The sequence below is a fragment of the Pygocentrus nattereri genome, chromosome 16 (genome assembly GCF_015220715.1).
Source record: "Pygocentrus nattereri isolate fPygNat1 chromosome 16, fPygNat1.pri, whole genome shotgun sequence".
NCBI classification, from domain to species: Eukaryota; Metazoa; Chordata; class Actinopteri; order Characiformes; family Serrasalmidae; genus Pygocentrus; species Pygocentrus nattereri.
The window spans coordinates 36,852,214-36,876,998 of NC_051226.1; the positions used below are offsets into that span (position 1 = coordinate 36,852,214).

At 41.0% G+C, this 24,785-nt stretch overlaps 1 protein-coding gene and 1 non-coding gene across 16 annotated transcripts in view; both read right to left on the bottom strand.

The window, feature by feature from the left end:
- Positions 1 to 24,785, bottom strand: part of kcnt1 (potassium channel, subfamily T, member 1) — a 50,749-nt gene continuing 25,964 nt past the window's right edge. For 4 of the 15 annotated variants that reach the window (XM_037546045.1, XM_037546040.1, XM_037546047.1 and 1 more), the window contains 18 exons: positions 24,165 to 24,273; positions 23,956 to 24,088; positions 23,598 to 23,621; positions 23,117 to 23,266; positions 22,166 to 22,401; positions 20,639 to 20,852; positions 19,445 to 19,550; positions 18,207 to 18,379; positions 17,039 to 17,110; positions 16,354 to 16,488; positions 13,666 to 13,777; positions 12,615 to 12,716; positions 10,724 to 10,807; positions 10,482 to 10,610; positions 9,585 to 9,876; positions 8,727 to 8,789; positions 8,275 to 8,359; positions 1 to 6,098 (listed from right to left, as the gene is read on the bottom strand). In XM_037546045.1, the coding sequence (XP_037401942.1) occupies positions 5,993 to 6,098; positions 8,275 to 8,359; positions 8,727 to 8,789; positions 9,585 to 9,876; positions 10,482 to 10,610; positions 10,724 to 10,807; positions 12,615 to 12,716; positions 13,666 to 13,777; positions 16,354 to 16,488; positions 17,039 to 17,110; positions 18,207 to 18,379; positions 19,445 to 19,550; positions 20,639 to 20,852; positions 22,166 to 22,401; positions 23,117 to 23,266; positions 23,598 to 23,621; positions 23,956 to 24,088; positions 24,165 to 24,273 (2,325 nt within the window). In that variant the 3' untranslated portion in view covers positions 1 to 5,992. The remainder of the gene's footprint in view (positions 6,099 to 8,274; positions 8,360 to 8,726; positions 8,790 to 9,584; positions 9,877 to 10,481; positions 10,611 to 10,723; positions 10,808 to 12,614; positions 12,717 to 13,665; positions 13,778 to 16,353; positions 16,489 to 17,038; positions 17,111 to 18,206; positions 18,380 to 19,444; positions 19,551 to 20,638; positions 20,853 to 22,165; positions 22,402 to 23,116; positions 23,267 to 23,597; positions 23,622 to 23,955; positions 24,089 to 24,164; positions 24,274 to 24,785) is intronic. The other 11 variants (XM_037546046.1, XM_037546051.1, XM_017718021.2 and 8 more) reach the window with 6 other exon arrangements.
- LOC119265468 lies at positions 19,147 to 19,284 on the bottom strand. Its single transcript, XR_005131662.1, has one exon. It is a non-coding gene; the product is annotated as a U4 spliceosomal RNA (small nuclear RNA).

The window sequence follows — 24,785 nt, forward strand, 5'->3', positions numbered from 1 at the left end:
TGCAGTTTCACTTGCTTTTATTGCATCAGCTCACAGAACAGAAACATAAACCTGTACTGATACAGAACGTACGGTGTCAGACTGTGCACATGTTCACACAGCCCTAAATCTAGCAGCATTAACACCATCCAAAAACATTAAAGGTGCAATAAGTAACTTTTTTTTTCATATAAACTCTCACTATTAGGCACGTTTCTGGTGACATTAGCTTGTCACAACATTATAAAAAGAGAAAAAATCTCCAACGTTGGTTGAACACCAACCTTCACTTCTCCCCATCAAGTAACGTTTCCTAAGCGCTACCTTTAAAGGAATACTCCAGTGTTTTGTTTTTTTTTCAGCCTAATCTCCAACTGGTGTATCTGTAGCGCTCCACTGACAAAACCTTTAACATGTTTTGCTGAACCTGGGCCTCATCCAGAGATACTTTTTTCTTCCATTTTCAAAACCATAGCGAAACGGCAAACAACTCAAAAGTGCTCGTATAAGCATGCCAGCCCAGCAGAGGGCAAAATACATTAATACAATCTGATGTCAAACAGCTCAAGAAGAACACTATAAACACCCTGTGAAGTGGTGTCCCAATTCCGGGTAGGGCTGGGCGATAAAACGATAACGATAATTATCGTGATATAACTTTCCTTGATTTAAATATATGAAATGTTTGATAAATGTTCCATATAATAGAGTGTTCTCACACTGCGACAGCCCTGGTGGTATTTTCTAATGGAAGGAAAGCTACAATACTTTGCTGCCGCCACGAGAGGGAGCACTTTCGAGTATCTATTTGAATAAATATCAGGATAATTATCAATATCGACTGATTTGAGATTTTTTATTGTGAAAACGTTTTTGGGCGTATCGCCCAGCCCTAATTCAGGGGCTGCATCCTTCTGAGGCTGCATTTGAAGGCCAAATCCGTCACAGCGGCACAACTAGACTGTTTCATTTCGAAGGCTCCTTCATATAAGGCCTTCTTATCCATAGTAACGAAGGATCCAACAGGTGGATCCTTCACCAGCCAACATATCCCGAGGTTCACTGCGTGCATGGCAGCATCAGCAGAGGAGCGAATGGCAGCTAAATGTAAGTATTGGGGTTGAATGTGAATAGCTAACGATACAAATGTTAAAGAAAGCCAACTTGGTCTGAGGATTTTACGCTAATGTTTTGTTTTGTTTCCGTTAGGGAGCAAAGAGCCGATTGAGAGAAGCATCTACTCTAAGATCTAAGATCTAGAAGCTTTTATAAATGAAAACAAAAAATCTACGTTTCTAACTCCATGGGGACAGCGATGCTGTGACTCAAACAGGACATCCACTGTAGAGCAGACTGTCTCATTTCGGTTCCGCCTTTGCGGGTTCTACGCCACCTTTGAAGGATGTGGTCTACGAAGGCAGCCACTGTATTGGGACACAGCTAAAGTGATGGTGTATTACAAACACAAAGTTTTCAGCTTGTAGGTCAGCGGACCTCTGACCACTGAAATTTCACACAGACTCAAAGTCCGATTACTGCCAGAAAATAAAAGAAGGAAAGCTATAGCTTGCTGTGGAATCGTTCACGTTCACTTCTGTCGCCGCTGTGGGTGGCAGCTTTTCCACTAGCTCCGTATTTTGTGGTGTTTTTGCACTTTTTTCTTACTGTTTCTCTTTTTCTGTTTGCGTATATTGCGTATATACATTTTAGTGACAGTTCTGTTTGTATGAAGGACATGGAATCTTTGCTAAATTTCCTTCGGGATCAATAAAGTATCTATCTACTCCACCGTCTCGGAAACATCCGCTCAGTGCCGATCAGAGCAGATATGTCACATATCTTTTAAAATTACTTCATTATTTGTGGTCGAGTTGACTCACGTAACAGAAATAAGGGCAGTAACGCTACCTTCTAACACCTCAGCACCACAGTTTACTGAAAAAGTAAAGCTAAGTTTAGGTTTCCTGACTGCCAAACCTACAGAAACAGCCCAGTCGTCAGCAGGATTTCAGACAGAGCTCTGAACACTTAACATGAAAACAATTCTACGATATGCTAACTTCTGCTAGCATCCATGTGGAAAGCCAATGATGGCATTTGAAGCTTCTAAAAGACATTTTTAGATCTTTACTTAAAGTTTGCGAGAGACATTATTTGCATATATTTGACCTCGTAGCAGCTTCAGTAGTGAGCTCTGGTGAAGACCTGCTGTCACTGTTTTCCATTTCTAACAATCCTGCTGCTCATATTCACAGTCAGTTATATATCTAAAACGTCCAGAAGGCCTAGAGGGACGTTTTTCCACATGAAATTGGTCTTATTGGAAATCAAAGCGTGATTGGTTGATTCTTCTGCCCTTTCCTAATTCTGATGATGGTTAATCTGAAGTGTTAGGCCTTCTCTTCAGCTCCTGGAGCCCTAACCAATAGGAGAGCTTGCTTAGCTACACCTACATAGATACTAAGGAGAACAAAAATTTCTGACTGGTCAATTTCCCACTGGGCATCTGGGCATTTTAAGAATTCAACCCTTTGGTTTCCCTCCAGAATTTCAGAATGCAGTAGTGCTGAAATACCTGCAAGCTCGATTCTACTGAACAAAAATAACTGAAACATTATAGATATGTATATTCTTGGTTTCCAGACATCATTAGACTTTGTCTGAAGGCCTAGAAGACCTCAGTTTTTGTGTTTTGTGTTTGTGACCTCAGTTTCTGTTTTCGTGTGGACAGGAGGCCAAAACAGGGGAAAACAAAAAATTTCAAAAACTACTAGACACATGTGGATGGAGCCTTAAAAATGCACTTATAATAGAAGCCAATGGGCACTTGCTGAGTGTCTGTGCAAGAATTTACCACTGAATGCTTTTATTATGAGTGAGTTTTGAGTCAGTGAGTTTCCTTTTCTTTTCTGCGTACAGATAAATGTGCAGACATTACTATGTTGCATAATTGTAGATTAGGTTTAAAAAGCTGGAATATTCCTTTAATATTCCTAAAACCTCTACGTTTATTAAAGGGTAAATCCATTGATTTTTCAAAAATTTTCCATTGATTGAAAGTTTAAAATGATGAAAGATGTAAACAGAGTCATTCTGAGCGGTTTGGTGTGAAACACTCCGTTCTAGGGAAACTTACAGTCAGAACTGTTCACAGTGGTGGTGATAGGAACCAGACGTCCGCCTCTAAAAGCTCCCTCCCACACCACCAAGGTGAAGCAAGACAGTCAAATAATTGTTTTTTTCAGATTTGTGACTCTTTTATCATCATCAACATTCCATATAAAACACGTCTAGGTACTCTGGTGGTTCTGGGTAGTAAATAAAATGTCTAGATTTGTGCTGTAGTCATGGTGACCCCTGGTTCCCATCACCACCACTGTCTCCACAACCATCGTGCATCAAACCACTTTCTGAGTTATGCAGAAATATTGAAACATTGGTGGAATTCCCCTTTAATATCTCCTCTTACTGCCCTATTTCAGTTCTTGAAAATGTATCCTGAGTCTTACAGCTTGTAGGTTCGTCCTACAACAAATAATTAATAGAATCTGAAAAGAGCTACATGTAAGATTTGTAAAGTAGAATGTGATTTAATAATCAGTGATTGTTATAAAACAATTATAAATGCTAAACAGACATTATTAGCCAGTGTTTCTTTTAATAATTGTTGGCCTCTTTTTTGAGACATGGAGGTTCAGGCATTCGCTTCCACAAACTGGAAGCCAAATGGCCATTAATGTGCTTAACCTTATATGTAGCTCCTTTGAACACAATTCATTACAACCTAACACCACTCAAACTGATCATTATGACTACACTGCACAAGTCAATCTATAAATTACTCCATTAAGCCATGCATTAAAACCCATGGATGAGCATTTATATAATAAACATACATTAAAACTCTGGAAAACACAAGAAATAATCTAATACCGACAGGCTTTGGACAACTATGAAATACGTCAGTGCTGGTAACAATAATAACATTCTGGTTTTGCCAAGACAAAAATTCATCTTCAGCCTGTGGAAGATAATGTGCGCAAATTTCTCCTCAGCTTGAGGATCGTCCCTGGGTAGATGTTGCTCTTTTACGCTGATCTAAGACCGGCTTCCCTTCACTGTACTGTGATGTTAGCTTTTATACATTCACCATTGACTTTATTAGAACTCAGGAGCTTTTTCAAGCAATAAAATGAAACTGTGTTAAATATTACAGAAATGTTGCCCTCATACTGACTTATGTTGATAAATGCTGCGCATAATAACATTTGCAAAATGAAAAATGTGTCTGTCGAATAGAAATCTTTGTCAAGAAGTTGCATCTTGTCGCATCATTCGCATCTTGACACATCTCCTAAAACACCCACTGCTAACAGGTGTATAAAATCAAACACATAGCCATGCAGTCTCCACAGACAAACACTGGCAGTAGACTTTAAACATGGCGCTGTTGTGTTTTGTCACAAATCAATTTGTGAAATTTCTCCCCTGCTAGATCTGTCCTAGACAACCGTAAGTGCTATTATTGTAAAATGGACATGTCTAGGAGCAACAACAGCTCAGCCACAAAGAGCGGGGCTGCTGAGTGTTTAAGTGTGTAACGTGTAAAATCACTAAAAATTAATATCCTTGCTGAGCATCTGCACAGAAGCTTAAGATCACTATGTGCAATGCCAAGTGTTGGCTGGAGGGGTGTAAAGCGCCGCCACTGGACTCTGGAGAAGTGGAAACGTGTTCTCTGGAGCGATGATTAAGCTTCCCTACCTGGCAGTCTGATGGACAAATCTGGAGAACACTACCTACCGGAATGCACAGTGCTAGGAGTAAAGTTTGGTGGAGGAGGGATAATGGGCTGGGACTGTTTTTCAGGCCACTCAGTTCCAGTGAAGGTGATGTTAATGTTACAGCATACAAAGACATTTTACACAATTATATACTTCAAAATGTAAATGAAGTATATAAATTTAATGTTCCAGCATAGCAAAGTGAGCTCCACAAAGACATAGTTTGATGAATTTGGTGTGGAGGAACTCCAGAGGCCTGCACTGAGCCCTGATCTCAACCCCACTGAACACCTTTGGGATGAACTGGAACGTCAATTGCAAGCCAGGCCATCATGTCCAACATCAGCACCTGACCTCTATAAAGCTCTTTTGACTGAATGGGCACAAATTCCTACAGATACACTCCAAAATCTTGTAGAAACCTTGTGAAGTGAAGGGTGGTAAAGGGAGGCAAAGGGTGGTCAGTTGTGGGCTGGAGGTTAGGAAACCAGCCCTGTGATCGGAAGGTTGCCAGTTCAATCCCCTGAGCTGACAGTACATGACTGAAGTGCCCTAGAGCAAGGCATCTAACCCCCACCTGCTCCTCGAGCACCGTGGATAGGGCTGCTTACCGCTCTGGGCAAGGGTGCTCACTGCCGCCTAGTGTGTGTGTGTGTGTGCGTTCACTAGTGTGTATGTGGTGTTTCACAGCACAGATGAGATAAATGCGGTGACATGAGGTGGAATTTCCCTTTTGTGGGACTAATAAAGGTCACTTAATTATAAAAAGGCAGGAGGGGGGGGTCCATATTATTGCCTATGGTTTTGAAGTGAGGTGTCCAATAAGCTCATATAGGAGCGATGATACAAGGCAGGAGTTTCAGTCAAAGTGGATGGAGAATGTATGTATAAAATAACAACAAAAACCTGATCTGAGATCAGCTTAAAAGAGCAACATCTACAAAGTGCTGGAGGCTGTGATGCGAGGTAATGAAGTTCTGCACTAAAATCAGATATGTTGGCGCCTCCTGCTGATCATAGTGCAACACTAGCAATCAAACACTTTAATCAAATGAATTCTGTCTCCACCTGCTGGCCATAATGCAGCACTGCAGTGGGATGCTTGTGTTGCAAGGCTGTGGACCAACAGGTGTAAACAGCTGGACAACCCACTTTCAGTTCTGTGATAAATATGACCACTTCAGGTGGATCCTTCTGCTGTGATTTAGGTCAATTCGGTCTTGTGCCGGCTAAACCTGGTTCATCTCTGGTGTGTCTGGTCTGGACTCTTTGAAGTGGGTGCGCACTGGGGGCTCTGCTGGGACATGAGCCAGCGGGTCCGGCCGGATCAGAAACCTGTTGGGACATAAGACAGCACTGCAGCATGTTTTAAGGACTGTGACAAAAAAATTGAGATAAAATTATTAACAATTTTTTAAAAAATTATTTTAAACTGTGAGTATTTTTCAGGTACATAACATCACTGTTGGAACATGTCTAGTATCTTCATATCTCCATTTTTCATTTCTTCACAGGATTTGAAAGCACCAGTTGGCATTTACATTGCGTTAACATTTCCCGATGAATGAACCAATAGAAATTGTCCAAACTGACTTGGAATAAAACGTAGTTCCATTGACTTCCATTAAAGGTTACTAATGTTATTTCTTCTCCTGTAGGTTCTTCTCCGAGGTTGTGTTCCAACAACAAGAGTATTCTGCATATCTAGGACAGATTCCATTCAATTCAGAGGGGCCCACTAAACCTTGACTGAGTTTACAAACAAAAAAAAAAGTCAGGTTTTGGAGACGAACACATTACCTCAAATTCCGTCTTTCACATCAGAGCTAATGGTTGACTTAGCAGAATGGGCTGTTATTTAGTGTCTGATGCATCCATTTCTTCTTCTCATGTTCTCAATGAGAAATAAAAAACCAATGTGCATCGCAACCGATGTTCTAACAATTCATTATGTAATTCTCTAGGCCTGACTACATTTAAATCATTCCATAATTACGTAAATTGAATGTAAAGCACGACAATAGCACTAGACTAAAGCTGGCCTCCCACAGTGAAACACTCATGCAACTTTACGTTTCCTTAAAACATGCATGAAACTAAACTGCACTTGAGTTGCGTAAGGCATCCTGCAACTCAAGTGCAACTCAGTTGTAACAGCTGCATGTGACTCAACTCTGCGAACCAATGCATGAAACAAAACACCAATCAACACTAGCATGACTGAGATTTCAGGATCCTCAGGACATCGTCCCTCCTTCTTGCCAGCAATTAGCAGGACCATAAGTCAACCTTTATTATGTTCATTCACAGAGAAGCACTGAGGCAGCAGCTCTGTGGTGCATCCAGAAAGCCGACTAGTAACATCTGTCTTTCTCTCCCTATCTCTGTAAATATATATAAATATATAATATACTGATTGTTGATTGTTGTTGTTAGTGTAGTGTAATTTCTCCATATCATTATCATCAGTATATTTGATTTTCTACAGTAAATTAAAAATAAAAATGTTTTGCACCGCATGTATTTGTTTTATCATTATATATATATATATATATATATATATATATATATATATATATATATATAAAATTATAAATACCATTTTTGGATACAGTTATACAGTACTACTAAATTGTGCCGTGTCTCAAGGAGACGATGTCACGTGACCGCTACAAAGAAATTATGCGGCAAAGATTTGTACATAACTGCAACCTGTGTTACAAGCCAGGACAACATGTTACTGTCGACAAGCAGCTGTTTCCTACCAAGGTTTACGTTTCCTTAAAACATGCATGAAACTAAACTGCACTTGAGTTGCGTAAGGCATCCTGCAACTCAACTGCAACTCTCAACTGCAACTCAGCTGCAAGTGTCTCAACTTTGCGAACCAAGTTGCATGAAACAAAATACCAATTAAAAGAGCGATAACACATCACGTGTTCACATTATATAACATCAGAAGATGGTTTACTGGCTGGATGAAAAGGAGATAACTCTTCTGAAATCAGCCGCTTTAACTAGCCAGCTAATGTCAACATCTGTTTCAACAGCTGCTTGTTCCAGCGTTTATTCTTCTTTAGGTTTTATTATTTTTATTTTTAAAGTATTGCAGATTAAGAGACTGAGATGCACTCATCAATGAACTATGATGAGCTTTGCACCAAGTAGACAGAATGGCTCTTTTAACGTTAATTTTCAAGGACTTCAGAGAGAACATTAAAAACTCAAACATAGTGTTAGGAACGCTAAATAAATGAAAGACAGATGTATGGATATAGAAGCTGGAAACATTAACGTTATACAAACTGTGCGATACTAAAAACAGCTAATTTGGCTAACTAGTGGAGCAACTGAATGTGTTGCATGCAACTTTGCTTCCTAATTGCTTCGTGTAACTGTCACGTTGCACGGAAATGATGGTGCATGCAACTCACAACTAGCTGCATGAAAGTTTCACCATGCACAGCCAGTCTAAAGGTCCACATCATGTGTGTGTGCATGTGATACATACACTACATCGTTGAGCTGGAGATGTGTGTCCGGCGCGGGATTGACGAGTACGTAGGAGAGCGAGTTCTGCTGGTCATTCAGCTCCCCTGCAACACCAACGGGGCATCACACTGGTCACTCGAACATCATACATTTGGTTTTAATGTAACTTTACAAGCAGACAGATGCTGCTATTTAGAGTTTCGCCTCTGCTACTGATAGAGCCACCAAACTGGTCCATACATTGATGTATTTAATATCACTAAAATGTGTTTTCATGCATACAAATCTGCCTTTTTCAAGCAAACGGTTCTTTCAAGCTGGAACGGTTTGTGAAAAACAAACATATGCAATGTGCAACTTTAAACAATCAGTAGCAACTTTCTAAAATATAAAAATAAAAATGTAATTAAAAAGAGCACCACTAATTATGGAAGCTAGACAACGCAAAAAAAAAGCATGTTAGCATATTACCTTGCAAATAACCTAAATTTACTCTGTTCATCACATCACTGGCTGTCAGATTAGAGACATCTTCTATAAAGAGAGAGGGATATGGAGAGAATATATGGAGAGAATGATGGGGGGAAAGTGAGGAAGAGATGGTAGGAGAAGAAAGAGAAAATGCACTTAAGTTCTACTTGGAATGTTGTCAATATCTTTAAAGTGTTATGATAAAACTTATTTAAAACTTAAATAAGGTTAAAACCCCCAGTTTTGAAATTGATTTTTTGAGGTGTTCACATCGTCATGCCATTCTGTTTTTCTGATCACAAATGTTAGAAAACAGAATTATTGCTCAAATCAGTATAAGAACTACTAATCCAAGACTGAGCTGTGACTCATCTACAGCAAATATATTGTGTATACAAACAGAATAGACTGACAAATTTGAGCACTGTTGAAGCTGGATTAGTTTTGGAGGCCGTCCTATAAAGTACTTAGCACGTGATTTAAATGAGTTATGGGTATCTAAGTAATTTCCTCTAAATTCAAGCAGACAGCCCTGGTGGAAAGGTTTGAAGGTGATGTAACTCTGACACAAAGACTCAATAACAATAACAACACACTGTCCATTACATAGGTTTTGTTATGCCTTTAGCCTGAGGGTGATTAGAGCAAGACTGAAAACTACACACACTGCAGATTCATACTGGATTAAAATTGCTCCACAATTATTACTGTCAGTAAAAACATCCTCAGGTAAAACTACTGCAGCTCAAACAAGGCTTTATTTAGAATTTAATAGCTAAAATGTATGTAAATTCAATAGGATTCTTGACTGGGGTGTTGTCATTTCTTTATTAAAAGTGATGGGTAGCTGTATTTTACTGAATCCTGTGTGTAAGCCCAGGTGCTGCATGCGGTTCCTGACGAGTTCTGTAAGCTCCTCCCTCTCTGAGCGGCGGGAGGCGCTGTGTTTCGGCAGCGAGGAGAAAAAGGAGGAGTCACTCCTCTTCATTGCCCGCCGACTGAGACGCCGAGTCCAGTGCATGCTCTTCCGCCTCAGGAGTGGGTGCTCTGATTGGTCGCTGCCTGAGGAACTCCGGGTCAGAACTTTAGGCTCGTCACCCTTGGTCTCCTTAGTGTCCGACCACCCCTCCGAGCTGACTGAATACTGGGACTGGCAGGTGCGTTCACCATGGAAACAACAGAAAAGAAAAAGGACAGTAACAGGACAACTTATTCACTTATACACTATATTTAAACATGCATGTACATATGTAAATGTCTGTAAACCAACTTCTAAGACTGAACTTTGGAGGTGTGTCTGCAGAATCTCGTGAAAACAATGGAAGCTGCAATAAAGGTGAAGACTGACACACTAAATGCCGAAAATGTCTGAAATTGTTTTTAGTTCTCGAGGCTTGCAAAAAATGTTCTGTTTAATATGTTTTCTGTTTTCATTTTCCTGTAAAACAGCTCATTTATATCTGCCAGTGTGTTTTTATAAACATCAGAAGAACGATTCGCCTGTGAGGCGACAGCGCTACCCACCACGCCACAGTGACCACCCATATCTTATATGATATTTCATATCATAATATTCATATTATTATATATTCATTCCTTAACTCATCATCTAAACATGGGTTGTGGAGGGTGCTGGAGCCTATCCCAGTGCTCATTGGGGAGAAGGCAGGAAACACCCTGGACAGGTCAGCTGTCCATCACAGGGCAGGTTATATGTTAGATAATAGTGTGGTGTTGAGAGTGTGTCTGTCGCACCTCAGACGGCAGGAACATGTGGGATTCTGTGCGGTAGATTCCGATGGGAATCTCTGAGCTTGTAGAGCAGAGCTTCTGAAACAGTCTTCCGTACGTACGGATCCACAGGTCACTTTCGCACACTCGCATCTGGATGGACACATGCAGAACATTACCATGAAGACACTGCCCTGCAGATCAAATAAATACATATACACAGACTATACTGCACATACTGCCCCCCACAGGCAGTGCTGACTCACAGCACACAGGTATCCAGATCCAGGAGTGGTGTCCAGCCCCAGCAGCAGCCTCGTGATTGGGATCATGTAGTCCTTCACAAAACACTAACAAACAAGCAAACAACAGAAAATATGTCTTACCACAACTGACACCGCATCATTTAACCCTCTGATATGTAACTGTTTCCATTGCTGAACACATCATAGCAGCTATTCATAAAGTACAGAACTAAGATCAGTTTAAACCCCATATGTCAAACACAAGGCCCATTGGCCAGATCAGGCCTGTGGCACAGCCCAAACCGGCCCTCTAAGTTCTTCTGATTGTTTATTAATATTAGCCCATTTCACAATCAACAGCACTACAGTCCCCAGCATGCACTGCAACATAATTTGCATTGACACCTCACTCCACTCCCAACAACAATCTATGGCACAGCAATTTTCACCAAACACTATAAACACTCCGCTCAGAAACTGAATAAGAATTAACGAACTTGCTGCAAATAAAAGCTGTCAGGTGTGGAGACCAGACACACAGGTAGGTTTAACAAACCTACATCCTGGGGACATTTAAAGAGATACAGTTTCTATAGCTAATGTAGCCTAAGTACATCAAGTGTTCAGATGTAATATTTGAACGCTTTCCGTCCCTCCGGAGATTTTTTAATATGGCCCTTTTCGTGGCCGAGTTTGACACCCCAGATTTAAACGATCACCACTGCTGGTTTGGTACGTGAATGTGCGTAAACTAACCTGCAGAGGGAGCTGTCTCTCTGTGTGTAGAGTAGATGTCAGGCTTTATCACTGGACTACTGTGCACAGTGTTGCCAGATTGGGTGATTGGGTGGATTTGTAGGGGAATACGTGCATTGGCAAGTGAACAAAATTTGGGCTTTAAAAAGTGCAGCACTGTGTGGAAGTTTTAGGCATCTAAGTAAGTTTTTAAACAGTTGACCTCAGCAGTGAGTTTATCACAATATACATTAGAATAAAGTCACATTCATAATTCAAATAAACATAAAAACAATAAAAAGTAACAAGAATTTCTCGGGTCCATATTTTTCCTGGACACCTTCACAGCCGCCACAGAGACTCGTTAATATCATCAATTACATCATGAGCTCAATTTACTGAGCACTGATTGGTCAAACCAGGAGCTGCTTTTTAACTACATATAATACTGGGCTTCCTCGAGGAGAGACTTGGAGATGGGTAAACAAACACACCAACATCCAGAAAATCACTGTTTATTTTATATATATATATATATATGTATATGTGTGTGTGTGTGTGTGTAGTTTATTCAAATATTAACACTTTTCTCAGCAAATAAACACAAACTGCACAAATAAATATCTTGGATGCCTCAGACTTTCTCACAGGACTGTATATAAAATGAATAAACTGCATTATTGAATATTGTGGCTGAAATTAGTACAGGAACACACATCCAATCAGTTATCAAAACTTTGGGACTGGGCTATCGCCGCTTTAATTGCTGCGTTCGCTGCTGGTATGTCAATAATATGGCGGCAGCGACAAGTGCGACGACAAGCGAATCTATTGTTTATAATGGATAGATAGCTAACTAGCTAGAATTAGGTTGTAATGTTGGCTGGGTAACGTTTATAGTGTTAAAATGCAAAATACCTTGACAGTGGTCAGTGGCTAAGCAACTCACTAGATATTCAAACAGATAAAGATGATGACATGATGACAATCTGCTCTGTGTAAAAATGGACAGCAGTATGTTGCATAGCTCACAGTAACTAACTAAACGTCTTAAAGCCTGAATTTTGTCTGCAGAAAGACACTTTACACACAAAACATGCCTTGGCTAAATGACTGCCTTCGTTTTAGGGGAGTGAGGGGGAGAACTGTGTTTTGCTGAACTGGGAGACCTCAGTACCTGGTACAGGAGCGTATCCAGCATGCTAATACTGAAGACTCGTCCGGCGGCGAACGGCAGGCGGAACATGAAGGCCAGATTAGAACCTTTATCACGCTCCTTCTAAAGAGAAAACACACGCACGGACACAAATAATGCACGGATTACACTGAGCGTATGACCTATACAGGCCTGAAGAGACAGACCACATCAGAAGGCTTGCACACGTAAATGTCGGTGTGGAAGCGGCTTAATTCACATAAGAGCAAATACAAACAGAAAAGACAAAACACTGACAATAACAGTAAAGTCTGTGTGTGTTTGAGGCTATAATGTCAAATGTATCCAATTACATCATTTATTTACAGATTTTTTTTGTTTTACAGCTTTTAAACAGCTGGTAAAAGTAGTAAAAGTTGTATTCATCCCTCTATCTTTGGCGACAGCTTGCAGCTGAAGCCGACAGCAATTTCAATTCTTTCCTCTTTTAGGTGAGGATAAAGCCACCAGCACTATTACATCATCACTTTTTATCCGCATGAGGTTTGTTTACCTTTGTCAAATACATGACTGTGAACTTGAACTAAAATGCAGCAGTGTATAATTTTCTGTTTTGGTCCAGATCAAAGAAACTGAATCACAAACATAAACACACCCTCACACCCCGTCCACACGTACCCACAAGCCCTTGTGCTGTTAATGTAATAAACTTTGACTCTAATGCTGCTCACATGAACCACTGAGTGCACTGATGAAGTAGGAACCCATTGGTTGTTTAAACTGAGGGGCGACTTTTGTTCAGAACTGGGCTGGTCAGCTGGCTAACAGGCTGAAAGAGCGAGTATCACAGGCTTGAATTAAAGGCCTCACGGTGTGATTTACTGTAAAACGCCAGGATAAAAGTCTAAAAATGTCTTACAAGCTTCAAATGTCCGTTGAGAAGTCGTGTCAAGGCAGTAACGCATGGCCTCTCATGGCTAATTACTTTATCTCTTAAAATCAGTGTCAGTATCTTATGCCAATACTGACATTGGCTGTCTGACACTTTACATTGACCTCTGACCTTCCTCACCTTCTCCAGTTTGGACAGGGCCAGAGAATAGCAGTCCTTCGCTCTGAACTGCATAAAGCGCATATTAGATGGGTGCGTCAACTCCGTAATGATACTCAGACTGGGGAACAACCTGGAGGGAGAAATAGAGAGAGAGAGAGAGAGAGAGAGAGAGAGAGAGAGAGAGAGAGAGAGAGAGAGAGAGAGAGAGAGAGAGAGAGAGAGAGAGAGAGAGAGAGCGAGGTGGTTGGTTGGTGTACTGGGTAACGAGGTGTTACCCACTACACCAACCAACCACCTCTCTCTCTCTGCCTTCTATGTTGTAGACAAGGGTTCAATCCCCCACCTAGGTAAGCACACTACATTGTACCACTGTACACTGTCCTTGGGCAAGACTCCTAACACTACCTTCACCTACTTGTGTAAAATGATCAAATTGTAAGCCGCTCTGGATAAGAGCGTCAGCCAAATGCAAGTAAATGTAAAAGAGAGAGTGTTAGAGAGAGAAAGGCCATAACAAGTGAAAAGGACTGCAGACATTATTGGGTGATTATCAAATAAAATCAAATCAAATCAAATCAAATTTATTTGTAGCGCTTTTTACAATTGATGTTGTCACAAAGCAGCTTCACAGAGTTCCAGAAAAGACAAAGTTTTAACAAGAATGTAAAAAACCCCCGGTGAGCAAGCCAGGGGCGATGGTGGCAAGGAGAGCAACCAGGCTCACAAGGGGGGACCCGTCCTCCTCTGGTCAAACTACCTACTAGAGTGATTATACTACTAATATTAATAGCAGTATTATTAGTAGTAGTAATAGCTGGGAGTCTATGAGAACATCAGTGTAGGGTGGGCAGCTAGTCCAGGGCAGGTGACGGTAGCTGGGGCGTGGGCAGCTGGTCTGAAGTGGGTAGTAGGAGGGCTCGACAATCAGTCATCCTTCAGTGTCCGGCCGGACATGTGGGGGGTCGTATACTCGGATAAAAGGCAGGGAGATGGAATTAGTTTTATTCTGTTTGTTTGTAGTAAAACGGACTGTTTACATTCCCAGAGTGTGGCTAACGACTCCGGCAGATCTGACTATGACAGCTTAACTAACAGGAGAGAACCAGAAGGACACACAGACACGGCAGCACTCTGAGACAGTCTGGCATCCCTCCGATCCACCGTCCACAAACCTGAGTGACCGCGTGCGAGCAGCGGGACGACAGCACCAGCGTCTCAGTTTACTATAATTCCCTGTGTCCATGGACCCCTGGATCTGCTGCCTTTATCTAGGGGGAACATTACCTACCAAAAGCTAAACTGAACAAGTGAGTTTTCAGCCTAGTCTTAAAGATTGAGACTGTGTCTGAGTCCCGAACAGTTTCTGGAAGATCGTTCCAGAGTTTGGGGGCTTTATAAGGAAAAGCTCTTCCCCCAGCTGAAACCTTCTGAATTCTGGGGACTATTAATAAGCCAGCACTCTGGGATCTGAGTGGTCATGATGGCTCATAATGAGAATTAAGGTCTTGCAGGTACTCAGGAGCGAGACCATGTAGGGCTTTATAAGTCAGTAAAAGGATTTTATAATCAATACAGAATTTAACAGGCAGCCAGTGAAGTGATGATAGCGCTGGACTGATATGATCAGATGTTCTAGTTTTAGTGAGGACCCTGGCTGCAGCGTTTTGGACTAGTTGAAGTTTGCTTAAATTCCTGCTCGTACATCCTGACAATAGTGCGTTACAGTAGTCTAGCCTGGAAGTAATAAAGGCGTGTACTAGTGTTTCTACGTCATGCAGGGACAGGGTGTTTCTGATCTTGGCAATGTTGCGAAGATATAAAAAAGCTGTCCTAGTGATGCCGCCTGTGTGTTGATCGATATGATAAATCTGGATCAATTATGATTGATTCAAGATGATGGTCCTTATGTAGATATGAACTTGCCACAGCTTAGATATAAATGGCTAAATACAATACGCTAAAATCAAGATTTGGTTTCTTGATCAGAGGTTTGATAACTGCTAGTTTGGGTACATAGCTCAGACTAAGGGACGAGTTTACTGTAGTTAAAAGAGGGTTTATAATAACTGCCAGTACTTCTTTGAGTAATTTTGAGGGAATTGCATTGAGTGTGCAGGTTGTGCAATTTGCAGAGGAGATAATCTTGATCTGATGCTGTTGGCCCTTCTGCTCTGATCGGGTGCCACTGCACACCGGCCATCGGCTTGACCACCGCTGTTGCTGATGCTGCATAATCATAAACTAATCAAATTAGCCGCTTTCTTTCTTTCTTCTTTCCCCACTTTGTTCTTTAAAACTTCATAGTAACAATGTTTGCTATCCGGTGTTGACCAGAGGAGGACGGGTTCCCCTTCTGAGTCTTGGTTCCTCTCAAGGTTTCTTCCTCTTTTTGGGAGATTGTCCTTGCCAGCGTCGTCGCTGGCGACGCTCATGGGGGCTCGGACCCGGATTTTCTTTTCTTTTCTTTCTTTCTGTAATACTGATTGTTCTGTGAAGCTGCTTTGTGACAACCCCTGTTGTAAAAAGCGATATATAAATAAACTTTGCTTGCTTACTTTTTTCTGTGTTTTGTTTTATATCAGCCACGTCAGATGACAGCCAAGTTGGGTTGAATTTGTTGTCTAATATTTTCAATTTTATTATTAAAGAAGTCCATAAAAATAAAAATTATTGTGTTAATACTGTAGACGAGTGTTTCTGACCCACCTGAACATGGTCTGGACATTTACGATGGTTTTAGCGTCGGCCATGTAGTCCTCCTCTGCGCTCATGGTGCTCTCCTTATCCACCACCACTAGATTATCTGCATACAGGACCCCACACTGCAGCAGACTGTCCAAGCTGACAAACAAACAGATGACCAGTCAGGATTTTTCCTCATGAAACCCTTCATCACAACAGTAAATCACTTGAGTATCTGATGAAGCAATCTTCTAACACAGGACGTGTCCATAATACAAAACAGCTGGGAACAACCTTGGGCATTATAGGCTTATTATTCAGGTATTTATCTCAAGACTTAAAATTCAGTAACTTCTATAATTATTCAATATCTGCTATGAATTACGATTAATTATTCGATATCTACTATGAATTATTCAGTAATTACAATGGACTATTCAGTAACCACTACAAATGATGGAATATTTATGAATTATACACTAACTGAGAAGGAAAGAAATACATTCTTTTCATTTTTGTCATTTCTTGACACTGATACAGAAAAAAATCTGACGTGTGGACGGAAACACAACACATTCTGCAGGTACATCATTCCTTATGAATAACTGTATGTGAGTCAGATGTCCAGCAAAACAACAGTACCTCTATAAGGGTTGACCTGTACAAGACTACAGGCACCTGTTTAGAGTGTGTTTTAATAATTCCTTACTTGTCAATGGTCCCGACCATGTAGTAGACCATTGGGAAACAGGAGATGGCTTCCAGGAAGTGCTCATCAGGCCTCCACAAAATAACAGACAGTTATTTCTTTAATTCCATATATTTCTAAAATATGTGCCAAGTTTGTAATACATTTCCACATTTGTTTTACATATATGGAAATTTACATTATTACCCATACTTCATGACATCTTCTTCAAAATACGTGTGCACATATTGGCTTATATAAAAATGGCAGAATTCAAAATATGCAGCGAATACGTTTTAAAACATCACATTTGCAACATGAGCACATATTTTTCTTCCACTGGTCTTTTAAGGAACTGAAAGGGCTTTTGTGTCACAGGCTTTCCCCTCAATTAGCCCATTAAGGAGCCCAAATTCATCCACCCGTTCATGCACAGCTGTTCTTGGAAGTCGCTTAAAAAGTGCTAAAAGACTCGCTAAGCTGCAAAGAGCCTGTTGACACATTCAGTGCCTCCTCAGTTATTCAGAGTGGAGCTGCTTCTCCTCCACTGCGTCTCTCTTTCCCTCCTCCTGACTCTCTCAAGGTGCACTGTGGCTCATACTGAAAGCATAGCCCTGTTTCCGTGGCAACCCGTAGATGACTGATGTATTTCTCTTCGTCAAGTTCAGACTTTTTCTGTAGAATAAAAGATAAATGACTCTGAATAAGAGCCATTTCCCTGCCAATGGCTCTGCTTGAGAACTGCCCCCTACCTCCCACTCGATTTCTGCATTTACATGATTAAAATAATAGCAGCGAATTACTGAAAGGACATTCGGATGCAGCCGCTCAACAACATGCGCTGCTTTTTAATTGGGAAATGTATCAATTTGGTAAAAATTAAAAGTGAATTTACAGTAAATTACCAACTGCTGAGGTGCACTACTTCTACGGTTGTTAAGTGAAAATACAGGATGTTACTGTATTCGAATTACAGGATGCAGCTACATGACAGTAATCTTGTGTTCACGCAGCTGTGGAGTCACAGTATATTAGCTCTTATTTTACTGTTACTTACTGTTAATATGTTTCGGTAAATTATGAAAGTTATGCAATTAGCAGCCAGTTTTTTTCTGTGTTTTTACGGTAATTTTTATGTCGTTTTTTGCGTCAATGTGATTCACTGGACTGGAACTGTACATGCACTCACAGGTTGTCCAGTAGCAGTACTATAGGGTTGAGCTCTCTCCGGGGTCTGTAATACGCTCTCAGAGGAACTATGAAGTTGTACAGGCCGTTTCCCGCCGTCTCCGCCGAAACAATGATTAGCTTGTTTTTGAAGCCGTAAGCTTTAGCATCCTCGAAGCTAACATGCTCGCAGGCCTACAACAGTTAAACAAAACAAAAACAAAACACAGGCTTCAGGACAGTCACACGCATGTGTCTGCCACTTTTCTAAGACGTCCTCATTTTTGCAGATGTTTTTGCTAATTTTACAGCACAGTTTCCGTTTATTCACCTAGTTTAACATATTGGAAAAATGAAAGGGTGCCATAACTTTTGCACAGGCCACATTTCACATTTTTTTCTTCCACCAATATGTTAAATTCAGCTAATAAACAGTAGTTGTGTATTACAACATGCTGCGTTCTGTGTTTTGACCAGGGCGCACAAACGTCTGGATTCGACTTTACGATATGCAGCACTATTAGACAATTCAAGTTTGCCTGCGTGAAGCCACGATTCTCAAGATAAACGTCTCTATAACGACATTACATATGAAACACATAGCTTGTTATGCATATATACATAATTAAATGTATACCAGACAAAAGTTCTTTTTTTTATGAATATGAAAAATCTTGGATTTTCGGTTATAGGGACGTTCTTAATGAAAACTGTTGCCAATAAGTGACACTTTTTAATCCCACAAACGGGGAAATTCCACCTCCGCATTTAACCCATCCGTAAAGTGAAACACCACATACACACTAGTGAGCACACACACCCACACACTAGGGGGCAGTGAGCACACTTGCCCAGAGCGGTGGGCAGCCCTATCCACAGCACCCAGGGAGCAGTTGGGGGTTAGGTGTCTTGCTCAAGGGCACCTCAGTCATGGACTGTCGGCGCCGGGGATCAAACCCGGCGACCTTCCGGTCACAGGGCCAGTCCCCTAACCTCTAGCCCACGACTGACCATGAGTATTGGGTAAATCAGCATTCAATCAGCAATGATCGCGCCGCGGATTAACCTCACAGGCTACGATATTGCCTCTGGGAAAGAATGCTGCATGATGCTAGCTGTAAATTTAGCATGTATTGTTAGCATGTTATCAGTTATCATGACTGCATTGGCGTTTTTGTGTGATTGTTCAATCAGAGCTGATGAAGGTTGTTAGCATGTTAGCACAGGCAGGGCTGTTAACACATAGCCTTAGCGGCTAACCTTGTCGAGGCGCAGGCAGCAGAATGGAGCTTTCTGGAGTAGGAGATGGCACAGCGTGGGTGAGCTTCCGATGTAGGGCGAGTTGGGAGGATAACCCTTCATGCACCTGTGGACATAAAAAGTACAGTACAGGCTAAAACGCGCATTGCTGTACATGCTCTGGCTGAATAGACTGGAAACTCTTAAGGACTTGTCGGTTATTTCAGAATTAGCCTGGCATTAGTCAGCCTTGTCTGGCTTAGCCTAGTATTGATTAGACTTGGTTTGATTGGCCAGGAACTGGTGATTGGTCAGCCTTAGAGTGATTAGCCACAGATTTCTTCATCTAGAACTTGTAAGCCTAGAATTGCTTAGACTAGAATCCTAAGCTTAGGACTGATTAGTCTGGGTTTCATTATTTTAGGACTGGTTAGCCTAGGACTAGTGAGTCTGGATTTATTAGCCACAGATTGGTGAGTCTGGATTTTGTAGCCTATGACTGGTAAGCCTAGGATTTGTCATCCTGGATTGATTAGCCTAGGACTGGTTAACTTATGATTGGCTAGCCTAAGCACCGTAAGGGTGTGTTAGTCTGGTTTGATTAGGCAAGGGCTGATTAGTCTAGATTTCATTATCTTAGGATTTGTTAGCCCACGACTGGTTAACCTGGACTAATTAGCCTAGGATTGATTAGTCTTTGATTCATTATCTTAGAAGTGGTTAGCCTAGGATTGGTTAACCTGGGATTAGACAGCCTAGGATTGGTTAGTCTGGACTGGTTAGCCTAGGATTGATTAGTCCATAATTTATTATCTTAGGAGTGGTTAGTCTAGGATTGGTTTACTTGGGACTGGTTAGCGTAGGTTTGGTTAGTCTGGTCCAATTAGCCTAGGATTGACTAGTGTATGATTCATTATCTGAAGAGTAGGTAGCCTAGGATTGGTTAACCTGGGATTAATTAGCCTAGGATTGGTTACCCTGGGATTGTTAGCCTAGCACAATTTTTTAAACCATAGTAAACTAGCTAGCTAGCAAGTCCAGTCAGCTGCTTTCTGCACATACATGCATAGTTGTAGTACAGCACATTTGCTAAATGCAGAAGAGAAGTGAGAAAGATAGGTGTTGTTTAGAATTCACTGCACCTAGAGGGCGCTGTTCAAGATCAAGTCTAGGTCTGGGTGAGGTATTATATCAGTGTACGTTTGGGCCACATACTCAGAGGCGGAGGGCACGTCCTCGTCAGAGTGAGCGGCCTCATCCTCTGACTGGTCGCTGAGGAGGTCACATGGCAGTAAGGAGGCGGAGTCAGTGATCTCCAGAACTGGAGCAATGCTAGGGCGGCGACTTCCTAGTCCATTTTCTGCGGGTGGGGCCAGTTTGGCCGTGTCTCCGGTTGGGCTGGTGTTCTGGAAATCCATTGCAACTGTTCCTACAGGAAACACAAGCTTGTAAATAAATCTCCTCATTTTTGGAAGACTCAGTTTTCCATTTGCTTTACATTCACTTTAAAGTCGGTATCGACAAGTTTGAGTTTGTGCTTCTGACTGTTTTGTTTCGATGTCAAGAAATGAGAAAAAATATTGAAAAAATATAAAAGATTTTTTTTCTAAAGAACAACACGTGGCTCACAAGAATCACTTTTCAAATCGTAATAAAATATTTCTTATTTCATTTACAAACACAAATATGATATTAATTGAAAGGTTGGAATCTTTGTACGCAATGTTTCTACTTTTTTTTCACTGAGCTGCAAGTTTTTTGGAATCTCTTATTTCATGAAACGACTGGCTGGTGTCTAAGACATTGTGTTTTTTTTTATAACAGTTATGAGAAGGTTTTTGCTTAAACTAAAAATGTACTCATGGTGGAGGGGTACATGAAGGGTGTTGTGATGCAAAACAGTCCAGAAAGAAAGTAAATAAAATTGTGTTATTCATGCTGTAGTCATAGTGACCCCTTGAGTGTCTACAATCAACAATTTCAAACCAAACCACTCTGAGTGACACTGGTTAAATCTGAGCTACTGAATTATAAAAAAAATAATTTTTTAAAAATCTATGAAATTCTTTATCTTACAAGAGTGAGGAATGGAACACACAATTGCAGGTAGGTTTCAAGCAGCTAAAGTTGCATAAAAGTTTCACTTTTAACTTTTACAACCTTTTAAATGGTTGAAATTTTCATGCAATGTTAGCTGCTTGAAACCTACCTGCAATTGTTATGAAACTCAAGTAAGGCGTTCTACAACTCATCTGAAACTCAGCTGCAGCTTTGTAGAACAAGTTTAATGAAAGGACCAATCAAAATGCAGTGTGTCAGGTGATCACATGATCAGTGAAACTCAAGTAACTTCAGTTGCTTGAAACCTACATGAAACTAGGCTATGAAACTTGATTTGCATAATGTAAAGTGTCCTGCAACTCATTTGAAACTCAGCTGCCACAGCTGCACGAGCCTCAACATTTTGAAACAAGTTTAAGGAAACGGTCAATTGAAATGCAGACAGCACGTCATACGAACACATGATTGGTGAAAATTTCACGCAACTTTAGTTGCTTGAAACCTACATGAAACTAGGTTATGAAATGAAACACTGTTTTGTAATAGTTTTGAGAAGGTTTTGAAAAATCAGTGGAATAAGAGGAAATATAAAAGTGAGGAGTGGAACACTGGACCTGCCAGCAGCTCCCGATCATTTAAAAGGCTGTAAGGGTTAAAAGGTCAGAAATCTGTCTCTCTCACCCATGCTGGCGATAATGCTGTGGACGGGTAATCCTGAGGGGCTATTCAGAATGTCGCAGTGGCCACGGTTCTTGCCCTGATGTGCCTCCTGTCTGACGGTGAAGGCAGAGTTTTCCTCCTTTGTGATGTTGATGTAGTAACAGGTGTCTCCAGCAGCCATGACATGTCGGGGTCCGGGGTTCAGCAGAATGCTCTTATTATCCTCTCGCTTTATTCCTATCAGGCACACGCCATACCTACACACAGCACAGAATTCACATGCTGAAACCTTCATACAGGCTGAGTTGTTTGAATTCTGCATGAAACTATGGTATGAAACTTGACTTGCATAATGTAAAATATCCTGCAACTTATTTGAATCTCAGCCTCAACAGTTGCAAGAATCACAACTTTGTGAAACACTTGATGAAACAACCAATCAAAATGCAGACAGCATGTCACATGATCAATGAAACTTCTATAAAACTTTAGTTCCTTGAAACCTACATGAAACTATGTTATGAAACTTGAGTGGCATAATGTAAAGTGTCCAGCAACTCATTTGAAACTCAGCTGCCACAGCTGCAAGAACCTTAAACGTGCGAGACAATTTTCATGTAACAGGCAATCAAAACGCATACAGCGTGTCACGTGATCACATGGTCAGTTAAACTTTAATGCAACTTTAGCTGCTAGAAACCTCCATGACACTAGGTCATGAAACTTGAGTTGCAAAATGTAAAGTGTCCTGCAATATATACATACTATGGCATGTTTACAGCATGATCATGTCCATGTTATACAGTAGTGCTACAAGTTAGTCTTCTATGGTCCATCACAAGTACCTGAATATTATAAAAAATTGCTGAAGATGCTCTATCATGCTCTGCCATTCTGACAGACTGTAATTTACTACAGGAAGCACAGGGGGCAGTAGTTGAGGGGTTGCAGTCAGCTGAAGCTAATACTCACTTTTTGTGCGCGTGGAACGCAGCGTAGGTAAAGCTCTTGTTCTCGTATTCTCTGAAGAACATGCTGTCGCTCAGGCAAATGTGGTACACTTCGTTACCGGAACAGCGGCCGTACATCCTCTGCCACTGCTCCGGAGACTGCTGACCCTCCCTGTGGTTATTAACATCTTATTATATGCTTAAATGTCCTATTATGCAGTTATTAGCACGTAATAATCAACTATTTTAACTATAAACAATGAATAATATGGTAACAGCACATAGAAAGAATGAGGTAGACAGATGGATAGAGCAAATGGAATATTAAAAGGCCGAATATTAGGAAAACTGATTTTTTGAATTGTTGAGTCTGAGGTAATACGCAATGTTAAATTGTCAAACTGTGTAATTCACTCCCCGTTAAGCTCCGCCCATTCACACTGAAGTTTCGAATTCACTGTTTCTGTGATGTCACAAGAACCAACTCATTTACACATACTCACCTATTCAGCCTACAGCAGTTAGTGCTACAGGGCAGCAAATCAGAACAGACCTCATTTACATATATCAGTCTTAAAGGCATAGTAACAAAGAAAGAATTATTTAGTTATAAGAGGACCTCAACTGAAAAACCAACATACAAGAAAAACTACAGGACGCGGGCACTTTAAGTATTACCAATTACCAGTCAATAAATAATAAATAAACAGTAAACAATGATTAGCAATCGAGGTGATCAGCATCTACAACATGTGTTTACTAATCAATCAAACAGACAAAGGTGGGCGAATAAAGAGATGCTGAAGATGTGTGAGTGTATAATGCAGAAGGATGGCCGTGGAGAGAGTGCAGGCTACTCACTGCCCACGGGATGTGTGGACCAACAGAGTGACCAGAGTGGACGTGGCTGGACACAGGCAGTTTAGCGCCAGCAAGGCATATTTAAACTCCTCCTCACACACGACGTGGTCTACAGCGGGAAGCAAACCCACCACTTAGAGCAAAATGATTGACACTCATGGAGAAGATAGCATAGGAAAACAGTGAGAGAGGCTGAGAAACAAAATCACCTGCAAACTTAACGTGGAACTTGTTTTCAGGCTTGAGGATCTGGACGTAGAGAGGGCAGTTGGGGGCGAAATCCTTCACTGCCCACGCTCGCAATATCGTCTGATGATCCTGCCCAGGAAAATCAAGACAATTCATTACAAACACACAAACACAGGTCCATAATTTATGATAATGAATAATTAATAAAGAGTAAGTTAAACTGTTAATTAGCTCTTATATGATGTGTTGAGGTTATAACTGAGCTTGAGACACGGAGTTTTGGTCAGCCAAGGTGATCAGTGAGTGGTCAATCGAGGTGATCGATAAGTCAACTGTCAAGGTGATCTACATTTATGCAACATTATTTCTGATCGGTCAAGGTGATCAGCATGCGGTCAATCGATGTGATCTGTAAGTGATTAGCCAAGATGATTAATATGTGTGCAATGCGTTGTCTGATCAATCAGGTTGATCAATAAATGGCCACTTGTTGTGATCAGTAAGCTGTCAATCAATTTAATCAGTAGGTGGTCAATTATGACAGTCAGTTGGTGAATCAATGTATGTGCAATGTGATTTCTGATTATTCCAAGGTGATCAGTCAGTGGTCATTCAATGTGATCTGTAAGAGTGATTGACCT